The sequence below is a fragment of the Phocoena phocoena genome, chromosome 8 (assembly GCF_963924675.1).
Source record: "Phocoena phocoena chromosome 8, mPhoPho1.1, whole genome shotgun sequence".
NCBI lineage: Eukaryota > Metazoa > Chordata > Mammalia > Artiodactyla > Phocoenidae > Phocoena > Phocoena phocoena.
The window spans coordinates 12,207,640-12,223,441 of record NC_089226.1 but is presented as its reverse complement, the minus strand read 5'-3'; the positions used below and the strand labels follow the sequence as shown (position 1 = coordinate 12,223,441).

Genomic DNA, 15,802 nt, shown 5'->3' with positions numbered 1-15,802 from the left:
CGTTGTGCTGGGCGCTCAGCAGGGGGTGAGGGGAGGGTGGCCGTATAGATCAATAAAGTGTGGTCCCTGCCCTCAGATTGCTCCTAACCGTGTAGTGGAGACAGAGGTGTAGACAACCAGCTGTAATATAAGACAGATGCGATGTGTGCTTCAGTAGCAGGGTACACGTGCTTGATCTTGGCCAGAGGTGCAGGAGAACACGAGAGAAGTATAAGTAACATGTTCTGGTTGCCCAGACGAGGGAGTGATTCTTCCTGACCACCAGCTCCGAAAATCCCGCCTTATAGAAAAGCCGACATTTGAGCAGGGTCTGGGGGATGAGAAGGATATTGGCAGGTAAAGAACGGCATCCTAGGCAGAGGCGCCAGCAAAATCAAGTCATTCCTCAGGAAAAAGAAGATCCTAGAGGAATTAATAAATTGGGGCTTGCCTAAGAGAAATCCACAGTAAAGCACAAGAGTTTTAGGTTTGGGTATTTTAGTCTAAACTTTAACTGAATTCTTATTACCCTCTCATTACCTTGGAGAAAACAATTGGAACTCCTGGAGGGAATAATGCTATAAACAGAAGGCACTGAAATAAATAGGTATATTCGTGTACAAAGGATAGTCATTTAAGTCTGTTCAAATCCTAATAATAATAGTTGAGGGACAGAAACAACACTAAAGGCAAAGATTTCATTCAACCTGCTCCAACCCCCCGTGGGGCTGCCTCTCAGAGGCTAATCATTAGAAGAGTGGGGCGGGGCTGCCTGGGCCACCTGTATTGTCTGTGCCCACCCTCTTGCTCTTGCAGGTCAACAGTGAACGGCTCTATCTGCCCCTGAAGTTGGGACAAGGGAAGATAAACATCTTTTCCTTTGGCTTCCATGTGGTGGTGGAAACTGACTTTGGCCTGAAGGTTGTGTATGATTGGAAGACCTTCCTGTCCATCACGGTCCCTCGGGGCATGCAGAACATCACCTACGGCCTGTGTGGCCGCTATAACGGCAACCCCGAAGACGACCTGGAGATGCCCATGGGCCTGCTGGCCTCCAGCGTCAATGAGTTTGGACAGAGCTGGGTGAAGAGGGACACCTTCTGCCAGGTTGGCTGTGGCGACCGCTGCCCTTCCTGTGCCAAAGTGGAAGGTTTCTCCAAAGTGCAGCAGCTCTGCAGCCTGATCCCCAACCAGAACTCAGGCTTCACCAAGTGTCACAGCAAGGTCAACCCCGCTTTCTTCTACAAGAACTGCCTGTTTGACTCTTGCATCGATGGCGGCGCCGTGCAGACCGCCTGCAGCTGGCTGCAGAACTACGCCAGCACGTGCCAGACGCAGGGCATCGCAGTGACCGGCTGGAGGAACTACACGTCCTGCTGTGAGTCCTTCCCGTTGTCTCTCCTTCCATCTTGATTGGTGTGGGCAGGCCGGTCATCCAGTACAAGTCAGAGCAAACTGAGTGGGGCAATTTCAGGAAATGCACTTTGGAATTGAGTTTGTTAACTGAAACAAGAGATTGAACCGCCTGGAGCCTCCGTTTTCTTATCTATAAAGTGGGGTTAATACCGCTTATTCCCTGTATTCCTCTGAGGACGAAATAAGATCACATACATAAAGCACAGAGCAGCACACATGGCATTTGGGCTCAGCAAGGGCACAATAAGATTCTAACAAAGGACGAATCGAGGGAAGAGTGAGTTAGTAGATAGCCTAGTATGTTCTAGAACCTCATGGACCCATCATTAAGTGTACTGATCATTTATACACTTTCTCTTAGTGTGTTTTTCTCTTTGATTCATATATGTCATATATCCGTCTCTGCGTTGATGAAATATAGCAGAATGTTAAAAGCATTGGGAAAAGAATTAGATGCACATCAACGACATGTCAATGAAAAACAAGAAAAAGAACTAGAGCTCCTGGATTCTAGCCTTGCTCTGTCCTTAGGGATCGGTGTGACTTTGAAGCATTTCACTTTTCCTCCCCAGTCCTTAGTTTCCCCCAATAATGCTCTGCCTACACTCTTTATGCTACAGAAACGTGAGGAGGATCAAGCTGGGTAACTGAAAGCCTAGCACACTCCATGCCTGTTAAGTGGTATCGTTCACATTCGTGGCTCGCTTTGAGCCAAGCCCAGTGCTACACACTTGATCAACATTTGTTCCTCCATAACCCAGTTAGGGAGAAGCTGAGACTCAGAGGAGTTAAGTAATTTGCCTAAGGTCCTACTCTCTCAGTGGCAGAGTCAGGGTTTGACCTTCCAGCCCCAAAGCTCCTGCCCTCAACTCATATACTTCACAGTGGGATAATTTGTCTGCATTTAGCACATCACAATAGGAAAAGATGGGGAAGAGAAACCAGTATTGGTCTTCGGCCAATCTGCCTTGGTCTATTTTCCCATCTCAATCTCATTAGCTATAGCAGATTTCTTCGAGGCCTAACTGTGTGAAAAAGGCTACACATGGATGCTGAATGCAAAGAGCTCTAAATATGTGATCCAGCAGGGGTCCCGGAGAGTAAGCTCCCTTTTCATCCTGGGAAAGGGAGATTTGGATAAAAAACCAGAAACAGTGTTGTCGTTTAATGCTCACACAGTTCGTGTACATCCCACATAACTGGATTCATGTAGATTGGGAGGACAGGGTGGGAGGAAGTGGGGGCGGGGGGAAAGATGCCATTTCAGCCATGCTCAGTCCCTGAGTGAGGGGCTGGGGGGAGCGATGCCAGTAGGAGTGACTGTCCAGACTAATTGGCCTCTGGTGACTTTAGTAAAATAAATATGCCTATAAAAACGTCAGGGTCTGGATAAATCTCTAGAGCTACTCTGGATTCACTGGGGTGAGCTCAGTGGGGCGAGAGAGCTTGCCTTCCTCTAAATCAGCACACCAGGCTGTAGACACAGGGGCCTAAAGATGGTGCAGGACGGGGAGACAGTTTTAGGAAGGAGACACTGCCTGCTGCCTCTTGAGACCTGTTACAGGGCGTTCCCTCTTTTCCTGTGGCCATGCCATGGCGACTGCACTGCTGTGTGGCGTGGCTGGGATGGGGAGCGAGGGGTAGTGTATGCCCACATCCATTGCCTCCAGCTGCAATGGGCAGGGAGACCGTAGGGAAGAACTGTTTTTAGAGGAGGCTAATTCCAGGAAGTCTCACCTTAATTTATGGATATCAATTTTTGTCACTCACAGGAAAGAAAAGGAAGCAAGTTCGTAAGCCCTTATGACCTTACCTTTGAGGAGGAAGGTCCCCTACTTCTATGCAGCTTGGACTCACGGGGCTGAAACTGGTGCAGGATGGGGAAACAGTTTGGGAAACGGATACCCTTCATAATGCATATGAAAACTATTTTTCTTGTCCGTCTGTCCCCTCCACCAGCAACTTTTCCTCTCCCCTCCTCAAAGTTCTGTCCAGACATCGGTTGCCTACTCTATACACCGTCACAGGGAGTTCCATCCAAGGCACTCAGAGCAGAGTCTGTCCTGCCTCACCCTTGGCCACGGGCCCCATCCGGGCCTAGATAGCTGCCTGCCAGCAAGGCCCAGGCCAAGCGTCCTTACCACGAGAGGGATAGACCTTCCCCCACCTTGGCATTTCAGGACAGGGGCCAAGATCCAAAAGAGAGCTCCTGAAGAGGTGGTGGTGGTGACTGGCAAAAAGAAAAGCTAAAATAAGAGAAAGAAATTATACTTTAAAGACGGCGTGTGGGTGGAGATTGGGGGGGCGGACACAGTTGGAGACAGCTTAGTTTTCCATTTTGAATTTCAGAACAGAGAAAAGCCGTGGGAGATGGAGTCCTAACTCAGCCAATTCAATCTGAGAGATCAGTGAACACAGGCTGCCTTGAATACAGTTGTTTGTAACCATATCTGACATGATGTTAATCTCTGAGAAGCAAGGGCAGAACAGCATCCCTCTGCCCACCCCCCGCCTCTACTAAGAATTAATCCATTTCAACACTCACATGTTGAGATATGAGAATGGTGTTTTCAGGAGAAAAAGGATTAAACCAGAACTGCCCGTTAAACGTACGCTTTGTTGGTAACAAGGTAGAATGCTGTTGTTTTTCAACGATATTGGCTGTTCCTGTCAATGGGATAATTTATTACTCAATTACCTTCTTTGCAAATGCATTGGAAAACTCCTTCACCCAAGTTGAACAAACAGACTTGGGGCGGTGGGGGGGGGGGGGGCGGGGGGGGGGAAGGGAGGCCGATTGTCTTCATTACTAACCCATCCTTAAAATTCTTTAGCTGAATTTGTCATTCTTTCAATCCCTTAATGGGGGACTTAAAGTAGAACACGGGATGGTGAGGGTACGGTAAGAGAAGCAAATAACCCGCACGGCAGGTATTTAGCTCCGCCCGCGTGCCAGGCACTATTCTAAGTGCGATATGAGTCCTCACTCATTGACTCCTGTAACTTTACAGCAACCCTGTAAAGTAGGCACCATTAATAGTCCCATTTTCTAGAGGAAGAAACTGAAGCTCAGAGTGATTCAGTGACTTTCCCAAGGCAAGTGGCTCGGGTAAGTTGGAAAGTGCCTCCAGAGACAATGCTCTCCCCCTGTGCAGTACTGCTTCTCTTACCCTGGTCAGGCCAGGAGGCCCTGAGGAGCTGGGGAGCCTGCAGGTACTGCAGAGGGTGTACAGCTCTGTAGGATCAGGTCTGTGAAGGCATGTACCAACCTCAGTGGGCCATCGTGAGAATTAACTGTGATGATGTCTCATAAACCAGGCCACCTGGTGCCTGACATCTGGTACGTGGTCAGCCAAGTTTGAGTATCATTATCATTTTCTCTTTTATCAGAGGCAGCTTTTGCTACTTCAGAGTCCTGGGTCCAAATCTGGTAATTAGGGGGTTTCTTATATATTTCTCTGCAAACTCAATAAATTCTAGTGGAACAACTTTTTTAAATTCCTATTCCTATTACTACAACTGCTCCTACTATTAATAACAGAAGCTTTCATTGAAGTACCAGGCCCTGTACCAGAAGCTTTGCAAAATCGCACTTCATTTTATCTTTACTACTCATTATCCCCATTTTACAGATGAGGAAGCAGAGGTTTAGTGAGAGTAAGTAACCTGCCCAAGGTGACACTGCTAGTTAGTTGCAAAGCCAGGGCTCAAACAAGGTCAATTCTATTGCATTGCTGCATTGCTCCTCAGAGGGACCCACACATCCTACCCACCTTGGGCACAAAGGCTACATCAGTCCACTGGCCACAGCAAGAGACACGTTCGTGACCGTGATAGAAATCCAGGTGTAGAGACATCATCACTCTCAGCTCTTAGTACTTCATTTGGGTAGAGAAAATCAGAATTAGGAATTTGGAAGTTTGTTTTCAAGAATCAAATATTTATTAACCACCTGTCATGTTCTCAGCACAATTTTGAGGGCCCTGGAAGAATCAGAAGTGTAAAATAATGAGTTTATTGTCTAGTTGGAGAAATAGGACCAGCACACTTGAAACAACAGTGGACATCTCTAAATCGATAGTATATCTTCCCAGATATTAAAATGTATTGTAGAGTTTCAGTAATTAAAACAAGTCAATACCGGCACATTCCCAGAAAGACCAACCAGTGGACTGATGAGAAAGTCCAGAAACAGGCTCAAACACTAAAGAGAAATTAGTATATAGTAAAGCTGGCATTTCAGATCACTGGGGGGAAATGTACTATTCAATAAGGGACAAACTAGCAGGCAGAAAACTATTTAAACACTTCCTTCATTTCCTCAATCAAAAATAAAGTCTGGGGGTGTAGTGGTGGGATGAATTGGGAGATTGGGATTGACATGTATGCACTAATATGTATAAAATAGATAACTGATAAGAACCTGCTGTATAAAAAATTAGTTAATTTAATTAAATTAAAAAGAAAAGGGAATGAAAAAAAAATAAAGTCCAGACAGAACCAAGATTAAACATAGAAATTTAAGTTATAAAACTACTAGAAGAAAAACAAAGGAGTCTTTTTGGTAATCTTGCAGTAGAGAGGGACTTTCTAAGAGAGATGACCAAAGCCATAAGGGAAAACCTGATAAATTTGATTACTTTAAATTTTTAAATTTCTACGTGGCAAGAACATAATCAAAGCCACAAACATACCAAAAAAAAAAAAGAAGAAGCAAAGTCAAAAGACAAATGATAAATATTTTTAACACATGACAGACAAAAGTCTATTTTTAATTTATAAAGAGCCTTTACAATTCAATAAGAAAAAAATTCAACCAACACAAAATGTGCAAAGGATGTGAAAAGGCAGTTCACAGGAAAGACATACAAATGGATTACAAACAAATGAAAAGACAGTCAACCTCACAAAGAATGCACATGAAATAAGGACATAGCAGATATGGCATTAAAATTGTTTTATTGTGGTAATACAGACATAAAATTTACCATCTTAACCATTTTGAAGTGTACAGTTCAGTGGCATTAAATACATTCACATTGCTGTGCAACCATCACCACCATCCATCTCCAGAACTCTTTTCATCTTGCAAAACTGAAACTCTGTACCCACTAAATAATAACTCTCCATTCCATAACATTCCAATAATTCTCCGCACCCCACACCACCCCACACCACCCCAGCCCCTGGCAACCAATGTTCTACTTTCTGTCTTTGTGAACTTAACTACTTTAGATACCTTGGAGAAGTGGAATCATACAGTACTTGTCTTTTTTTTTTTTAATTTATTTTTGGCTGCATTGGTCTCCATTGCTGTGCGTGGGCTTTCTCTAGTTGCGGCGAGCAGGGGCTAGTCTTTGTTGCCGTGAGTGGGCTTCCTGTTGCGGTGGCTTCTCTTTGTTGCGGAGCACAGGCTGTAGGCACGCAGGCTCAGTAGTTGTGGTGCATGGGCTTAGTTGCTCTGCGGCATGTGGGATCTTCCCAGACCAGGGCTCGAATGCATGTCCCCTGCGCTGGCAGGCGGATTCTTAACCACTGAGACACCAGGGAAGTCCCCCAGTATTTGTCTTTTTGTGGGTGCTTTATTTCACTTAGCATAACGTCCTCAAGGTTCATCCTTGTAGTATACTGCAGAATTTCCTTCCTTTTTAAGGCTGAATAATTCCATTGTATATAGACATTTTGCTCATCCATTGATGGACACTTGGATTGCTTCCATGGTTTAGCTATTGTGAATAATGCTGCTATGACAACGTGTATAAATCTCTCTTTGAAATACTTCTCTCAAATCTTTTGAGTATATACCCAGGAGTGGAATTGACAATAAGTTCATTTGTACCATTTTTTTAGATTCCACGTATAAGCGATACCATATGATATTTGTCTTTCTCTGTCTGACTTACTTCACTCAGTATGACAATCTCTAGGTCCATCCATGTCCCTGCAAATGGCATTATTAGTTTCTGTAAAACTTTTAAGCAAACCTATCTTTAATGATTGGCTAACACTTACTGAACACTTAGTTGCTTGGCACTGTTGTAAGTACACAGACTCACTCATTCCCTCCCAATGAGCCATGAAGTGGTGCTGTGGGTATCTGTGTTGTACAGATAAGGAACTGAGGCCCAGAGAGATTAAGTAATGGCTCCAGTCTCTTACAGCTTGGCTCCAGAGCCCACGCTCTTCACCAGGACCCCAACTGCCTTCCAGAAAAGCATCTACATGCATTTGAAAACCACAGAACATAGCTGACATGGGTCTGTATACACAGGCACACACACAGTGCACGTTTGCCTTCTCAGAAATCAAGAGGCTCAGGGGCCTACCGTTTATAAACTACTGTCTTAGAAAAAGGTCCTGGAAGTTCTGAGTTGGTATTGGTATAAGAGTAGGGAGTTCTGCAGATAAGTTGGGACTCCACCTGGGGCTTGAAGAATGCAGGATTCAGTTAGGCTGGGAGGATGAAGCAGGGGTTGGGGAAGGGAGATCAACACACCTGGGGACCTAAAGGCAGGAGTGAATATGGGGCACCCCCGGGGGGCCATCCAGTGACTCACTGGAGTCAAGATGCATGTTGGGAGATGGGTTTAAGGCAACAGGTTCTAGAGGACCTCAGGAAACAAGGCTGAGGACAGGACAAAGATGGTGTGAGGAGTCTTGTCACCTCCATCTGCTCTTTGGTCCATTACTCCCACAGGGATAAGTCAGATAGAGGCTTTCCATAAGCAGAGAGAGTAGGAAAGAGGGAAGGTGGCAAAGCTTCCTCCCCGCCGGGCCTCCGTCTCCGCAAGTGGGTGAGCGATGGGCCAGAGGAAAGCGTTGACCGTCCTGGTGACTGTCGATCTTGACTCTCGTCTCCCGTTCCAGCCGTCACCTGCCCTCCCAACAGCCACTACGAGAGCTGCGTGAGCGTGTGCCAGCCCCGCTGTGCCGCGATCCGCCTGAAGAGCGACTGCAACCACTACTGCGTGGAGGGCTGCCAGTGCGACGCCGGCTACGTCCTCAATGGCAAGAGCTGCATCCTGCCCCACAGCTGCGGCTGCTACTCTGACGGCAAGTACTACGAGGTAGGGGTGCCCCGCCCACCGGGTCCTCCTTGCTGGGCAGATTTCTCTCCCGCTCCAAGAGGCGGGCCACGGTGGACCCATCTTCCCACTTGATTACAAAGATCGTGGTGTGGATTCGCAGGCAGGCAGAGCGGGGGGCCGAGAGGTCAAGGACAGGTCTGGTGAGGCTCTTGTGCACGGAGTACCAGATTGGGAAACGTGTTTGGGTCTCACTCTCCCACCCTTCCTCGCTAGCATTTGTGTTTCTCTCTCCTCCACGCCTTTCTCTAGGCCCTTCTGATTTCTTCTCCTGTAAATCTTAGTTAGAAAGCTTCTGATGTGGCTACTGTTTGGAAATAGGATGGTGGTGAATCTGACATTTGTAGCTGTCTCAGCTAAGGACACTTTTAACTGCAAAAGATAGAGCTCGAGGCTAGCAGATGGGGCTTTCCCTCTTCTGCTTATTGCAGCTCCATTAGAGAGAGTGAGGGCTGCCATTTCTGCATGTGTCATTTGTCACTCTAGTACCATCCCCCGAGAGTTGTGTCCTACCCTCTGCTTCTCTCTTTTTGGGGGCTTCACATAAAGCTGATGAAGATGCCCTTCTTTGAGTAAAACATATTAGCTCACAAAATCATTTACTTTTCTACCCTGTAATCTTTCTTTATGTGCTGTGATGCTAAGCTAGAAGAGATCTTTCCTGGAGAGGGTATTTAGCCCTTGGTTCTGCCTCCAGGCCATTCTCTGTTTAAAGGATATCAACACCTTACACTGGCTGGCGAGTAGACAGTTAACAATAGCATCGATGGAATAGCTGCTATTTGCAGATCCTGTGCTAGTGGTATCGTTGGGGATGATAAAGCATGTTCCCTGCCTTAAGGAACTTGAAAATCTATTCAGGAGAGGGGGAAAAAATGCACTTTAGGGCTTCCCTGGTGGCGCAGTGGTTGAGAGTCCGCCTGCCGATGCAGGGGACACAGGTTCGTGCCCCGGTCCAGGAAGATCCCACGTGCCGCGGAGCGGCTGGGCCCATGAGCCATGGCCGCTGAGCCTGCGCGTCCGGAGCCTGTGCTCGCAATGGGAGAGGCCACAACAGTGAGGCCCGCGTACCGCAAAAAAAAAAAAAAAAAGCACTTTAAAGAACAAGAGGACAATTACAAAATAACATATCAACAAGTGAAATATAATACCCTAGAGAACTAATCAATTTTAAGATGAAAAAGAGCCACAGCATTAAAAAAATCTAATTGAAATGACTGAACTGGAAATAAACTAGGCAAAAAATAAATAATGCCTCCTTTCTGTAAAGATGCATTGTTCTTGTTCAAGAACAACTAAGTTGGCTTTACTTTGAGAGGAGATAAAAGAAAATCAATATGGACGTTACCTTTGGTCTCATTTTCGGTGGGAAATTTGTTTAAATGTTGTATTAGAAAGATGGGAAAAAGTAGAGTAAAATAGTAAAATTGATCAAGGAAGGCTTCTTGGTAGAGGTGAGTTTTGAAGTTAAGCTCTTAGAAATATTGATTATTTGAAAGGAAGAGGCAGACCATGTGGGAGAAAATAATAATAGATTCCGTTTTCCCACAATCTGGGAGAAGAGATAACCAGGCTCAAAACTGAAAAACACTATTATAATCTCTGCTCCCCTGTCCAGAGATTTACTGAAATGTTTCCATCTAGCAAGTGTGTCATGCACCCCTCCACAGAGATCCTGAGTGTCTGTGACATAATAGAATGAGATTTGGGTTTGATCCTAGCTGAACCAATGCTGTTGATGTGACATTGAGCAAACTGTGTCATTTCTCTGAGCTTCTGTTGCCTTATCTACAAAATATTACCAATAATACCAACTCAGTATGGTCGTTGTATAAGTAATCAATGCCAGGTGCCTTAGTACCTGGCACCTAGTAGTTCAATAATTGGTAACTGCTATTGTTTTTGTTCATTCTCTTAAGAAGCATTTTATAAATGAAAAATCCAGGTGTGTTAGTGAAATGATGTGTGTAAAAGCCCTTGGAGCTCTCAGGAAGGCACAATACAGCTCTCGGCAACTATTAGCACTTATAAACATTATTATCCGCTTTTCATCAGAAAGTCAGTGGGTTTTGACAACAACATATATCTGGGAAGTAGCAAACTCACAAAACAGATAATCCACATCTACTTGCCACAATTCAAACAAGCTTGGAGGCTTGTTTATTCAACAGATTTCTTTGGAAATAAAAAGAGAACACATCTAGCCATTAGCATGTAGGGTAATCACCCAGCTGATGTTGTCAGGTCTAATTAAGGTGGAGAAAGCAGCACTGGGCCTGTCTCTTTACTGTGATGCCAGTTTCATGATCAAGTTCTCCTGTGGGATGAGTTCTCTACCCTTGATCATATCCACATACTTCAGGTTATTTTGCTCTTTCCACCCATGTAATGTCTGACTTCTTATCAGAGAGAGGCCAGACCATCCGCTCAATTTTTCTGCAAATCTGACAAGAGAAAGAAAGTCAATATTTTACAGGTCTGGAAGGAGGGAAGACTTGTTTCCAGAAACTACTTCATTTTGAGGATGAAAGAATCAGCAGTGCACTGGAATCTTGAAGTGCACCAGATTGAGAAAACTCTTCCTGGAAGATCTCACCCTCTATCTACTTACCCTTGGATCTGAGTCAGATCTGTATTTGATATCCAGGGTTTTGATAAGTCTATAGTTAAAATGGAAAATGGTGACCAGACAGTAGCATAGGCCCATCTTGTGCCATTTAAACACCTCTGGGGCTTCCCTGGAGGCGCGGTGGTTGAGAGTCCGCCTGCCGATGCAGGGGACACGGGTTCGTGCCCCGGTCCAGGAAGATCCCACATGCCGCGGAGCGGCTGGGCCCGTGAGCCATGGCCGCTGAGCCTGCGCGTCCGGAGCCTGTGCTCCGCAACGGGAGAGGCCACAACAGTGAGAGGCCTGCGTACCGCAAAAACAATAAATAAATAAACCACCTCTGGATAGCACCGTTTTAGAAAATTGAATTAATGCCCCGAGTGGCCACATCTCTATGAAGTAGTCCACTCGTTGGGACCACACTCCACTTGGACAATCACGACCGATTTCCAACAGTTCCCTGGAATTCTTGCTCTAGAACAAGTGCAAGATCAAGAGCACGAGGTCCCCAAGCAGAGTCATGTCTACAGATTGCAGAGAGTGAAAAATAATAGCTGCTACCAACTGATGATCCACTTGGTCGTAGGATTTAATATAACTTTATATAATTCCTCACTATCTGAAAGAGGGTGAGCGGTCCTTCTCCGGTAACAACAGCAGCTATTATTTATTGAGTACCTTCTCTCAGCCGGAAAATGTGCTTCACATGTCTTATTTAATCTTCACAACTGCCTTGCAAGACATTATTATTATCTCCAGTTTCGAGAGAGGAAACTGACACTCTGGGAGCTTGGTAGTGCCCTTCAGGGTGGCACATGTAGGGCTGGGATCAAACCCCAGGTGGCCTGATCTCAAAGCTCTCCTTTCGTGGGACCTCACTGTTATCTAGGTCTCTCACTTCAGGACATAGCAATGGAGTATTTGCAACAGAAGTAAATTGGAAGTAGATTAGATACAAGGAAGACGTTTGCAACAGTGAGTATCGTGGAATGTTGAAATGGTTCATCGTAAGAGTTGGTTATCGCTTTCTTTTAGCCTATTTAAGATTGAAGGGTGGGGTTTATCATTATTGAGTGAATTTAAATTTCTTCCTTGAAGTGGAGCTGGTACTTGTTAGATTAATTTCCTACCAACTGTTTTTCCTCTTCACTTAGTTCCTCTGACAGCTGCCCGTTCCGGTTGGTTGGCTGTGATTAGTTCTACAGTCCAGCCGCAGAGATTCCCAAATTCTTGACTGAAACCAATAAAGACTAAACTACACATTGGCATCTGAGTTACATGCAGGGGGTTTAACGTTTGAATTGAACCAGCCTCCCTACTGCTCCTTGTTGCAAATTCCAGCCCCCTTACTGATAGGCCAGCCCCGCCTGGAAAGGGTCCAGGTGGTCTGGGCTCTGGGGGCCCCAACTCTGACCACAGCCTGGGTTGCATGCAAACGGCGCCTCTCTTCCAGCCCAAGCAGCTGTTCTGGAACAGCGACTGCACGCGGCGCTGCCGCTGTTTCCGGCGCAACCTGATCCAGTGCGACCCGCGCCAGTGCAAGTCAGACGAAGAGTGCGCGCTGCGCAACGGGGTGCGCGGCTGCTTCAGCACCAAGACCTCCTACTGCCTGGCGGCCGGCGGCGGCGTCTTCCGCACCTTCGACGGCGCCTTCCTCCGCTTCCCAGCCAACTGCGCCTTCGTGCTCTCCACCATCTGCCAGAAGCTCCCCGACATCTCCTTCCAGCTCATCATAAACTTCGACAAGTGGTCGTCCCCCAATCTCACCATCATTTCGCCCGTCTATTTCTACATTAACGAAGAGCAGATTCTCATCAACGACCGGCACACTGTCAAGGTGACAAGCCTGTCCTTGATTCTTAAGAAACGTACTCTGGAACGTGGGCGTGTCTAGGGGGTTGTTTGCTGTGGTTTTCCGTGAGGTTTGAGGATAACAGGCTGTTGCTTCATACGTACCATACACCGACGACCAGATTTTAAAGAATGAAAATATAAAGATTCTATAAGCGTAAGCGTGGGCCCCATTTAGTCCTTGACTAACGATTTCCAAAGGAAATGTACAGTGTCTCAGGGCTATAAGGTCGGTGTGGGTGCCTCAGGTGTGGGTGCTATAAGGTCGGTGTGGGTACTGATAGAGCCTCAGGTGATAAAATGGTAGCTAAGTCAACTTTTACTCTGAATTAATTTCCAAAAAGCATCTCATTTGCTTTTAAGAGCCTTTAAAATTATTCTTAGCTCTGACCCACTCTTTCGTCTCTGCCATCCTTTATAGAAACTGAGAGAAGGCAAGCGTTTGCCTATAAACACAGCTACTAAATAAAAACGGAAGGGAGATGCAAGAAGGAGGAGATATGGGGGTATATGTATATGTATAGCTGATTCACTTTGTTATACAGCAGAAACTAACAAACCATTGTAGAGCAATTATACTCCAATAAAGATGTTAAACAAACAAACAAAAACGGCAGGGAGGGATCGTCCCTCGCTATGAGAGCGCCCCCTGATGACACACCAAGGGAAAGAAAGCAGAGGAAGGATATGGTGGCTTTCTCTTAGGTTGGCCCTTCCCTAGGCCTGCTGCCTGGTTTCTTGTGAATCTTAGACCCGTATATAAATAAATGTGAATCTCCAACCCACCCCCATAACTAATACACCTCTCCAACTTGCATTCCTCCCATCCCTCCATTTAAGAAGATAATCTGCTCGGAACTAGTGGTGGTGACCCCCAGCCTCTCAGCTAAACCAGGCTGTTCACAGCAGACAGACCAGAACCATGGAGTCAGCACCCCGTTACCCCGGGTTGCGGTTCCAGCTAGGGAGGGCCGGGGAGAGAGCCAGCACACACACAGGAGCATTTTTGGAATTGAGTGTTACTGTATCTGCTTTCTACCACCGGCTCAGATAATTGTGTACTGGGAGTATCTTTATTTGAAGAGTCATCAAATAGCTTAGTATCCAGCCTCAGGGAAAAGACTGGCAGTATTTTGCAGGCTTAAAAGGAAAAGTCTGGATTTTAATACTGGTTTTTAACGTCAATGAAAGCTGCTACTGTTTTTGACACTCCAATTCCTTTTGCAAATTGGCCCACATAGACACAACTGCATTGGTCCAGAATACAGCAGCAAGAAAGTGAAAAGGGACCACGTGACAGCAAAACTGACATTGTGCTGAATAAAATACCCCCAGCCACTAAAATAGTAAAGAATCATATTTTTTAAAGGCTTCTGCTTTTTTTAAGAAATGAAAGTTACTAATAACCTGGGGTGGGGAGAAGAATTTATTTTGTAAGTACAGGAAAGGCATGTTATGTTCTGTCCTAAGGGCTAAAGAAAAAAGAAACTGTTATAAAGCAAGAAAATGACAAATGGAGAAAATACTGTACCTATAGGACCTCTGGGAGGGTACCTCCTGTTTCAACATTATAAACAAGAAAACAATTAACATAGCAATGACCCCCGGGTTCATTTTAACCGTGTTAGACCCTCTTTAGCACGGGATTGGGATTTCGTTTTCAGTAATTGGTTTATGCTAGAGAAAGTTTTATACAAAAATCCAGCCATTTGTTGTGAGTTATACTTTTCCATCATTTTTTTTTTTTGTAACTCTCTGCCTTCATATTTTGCTTCTTTGGGGGGAACTGTGGACACTTAGATGAGGGAGTACTCAAATTCTAGGGCAGGGGGTCAGCAAAATATGAAATTCAGCCAAATCTCCTTGCTGCCTGTTTTTGTAAATAAAGCTTTAGTGGAACACAGCCTCACTCATTTAGTTACTGTTGTCTCTGGCAGCTTTCCTGCCACGAGGACAGAGTTGACAGAGATCATATGGGCCGCAAAGTCTAAAATATTTACTCTGGCCCTTTACAGTAAATGCCAGCCCCTGCTTTGAGGGTCATATACTTTTTCTTTCTCCTTTGACAGGTGAATGGCACACAAGTGAATGTTCCGTTTATAACCGGGTTGGCAACCAAAATCTACAGCAGCGAGGGGTTCCTGGTGATCGACACCAGCCCTGACATCCAGATACACTACAATGGTTTCAACGTAATAAAAATCAGCATCAGTGAGAGGCTGCAGAACAAAGTGTGTGGCCTTTGTGGCAACTTCAACGGGGACTTAACCGATGATTACGTGACCCTGCGGGGGAGGCCTGTGGTGAGCAGCGTGGTGCTGGCCCAGAGCTGGAAAACCAACGGTATGCAGAAGAGGTGAGAACTTCCAGCCGCTAGACTCAGGGGCCCCAGTCCTCCCACGTCCATGACAGGTGTTGCTGAGGAAGGGACTTTGTACAGCATCACCCTTCCGGACTCCTACAAAGAGCTAAGCTGAAGGTCTTTGGAGTTTTCATCATACAAATAGGCACAGCAGTTTCTTGAACAGCAGAGGGAGGAACTAGGCTTAGATGATAAAAGTCTAAATTGTTGTGTCATCCAGCCCTCGGCTAAACAGAAGAGTGCTCCCAAGATTAGAATTCCGAAACCTTGGCCAGCTGCCCGACTGCAACTGGGCACCCCTGCTGGGGGGTGGGATTAAGATTTAACCCAGGAGATGAGGGCTATCCCTTGCTCCCCCGTGCTGAGACTGTGTGTCTGTGACTCTTACCAGAGGCTTGGTTTTGGGCAGGTCCAAGTTGGTGGGAATCAAGAAAGCCTTTTTAAAAGCAGAAGTCCGCGAGGGTATTATCAGGCCCCTCTCTGGCCAGCTGAAATAGAATG

At 45.9% G+C, this 15,802-nt stretch overlaps 1 protein-coding gene across 2 annotated transcripts in view; it reads left to right on the top strand.

Moving 5' to 3' along the window:
- The window catches only part of TECTA (tectorin alpha), a 73,646-nt gene that overhangs the window by 40,703 nt on the left and 17,141 nt on the right, over positions 1–15,802 (top strand). For both annotated transcript variants that reach the window (XM_065881259.1, XM_065881258.1), the window contains 4 exons: positions 796–1,357; positions 8,263–8,462; positions 12,542–12,925; positions 15,009–15,295. In XM_065881259.1, the coding sequence (XP_065737331.1) occupies positions 796–1,357; positions 8,263–8,462; positions 12,542–12,925; positions 15,009–15,295 (1,433 nt within the window). The remainder of the gene's footprint in view (positions 1–795; positions 1,358–8,262; positions 8,463–12,541; positions 12,926–15,008; positions 15,296–15,802) is intronic.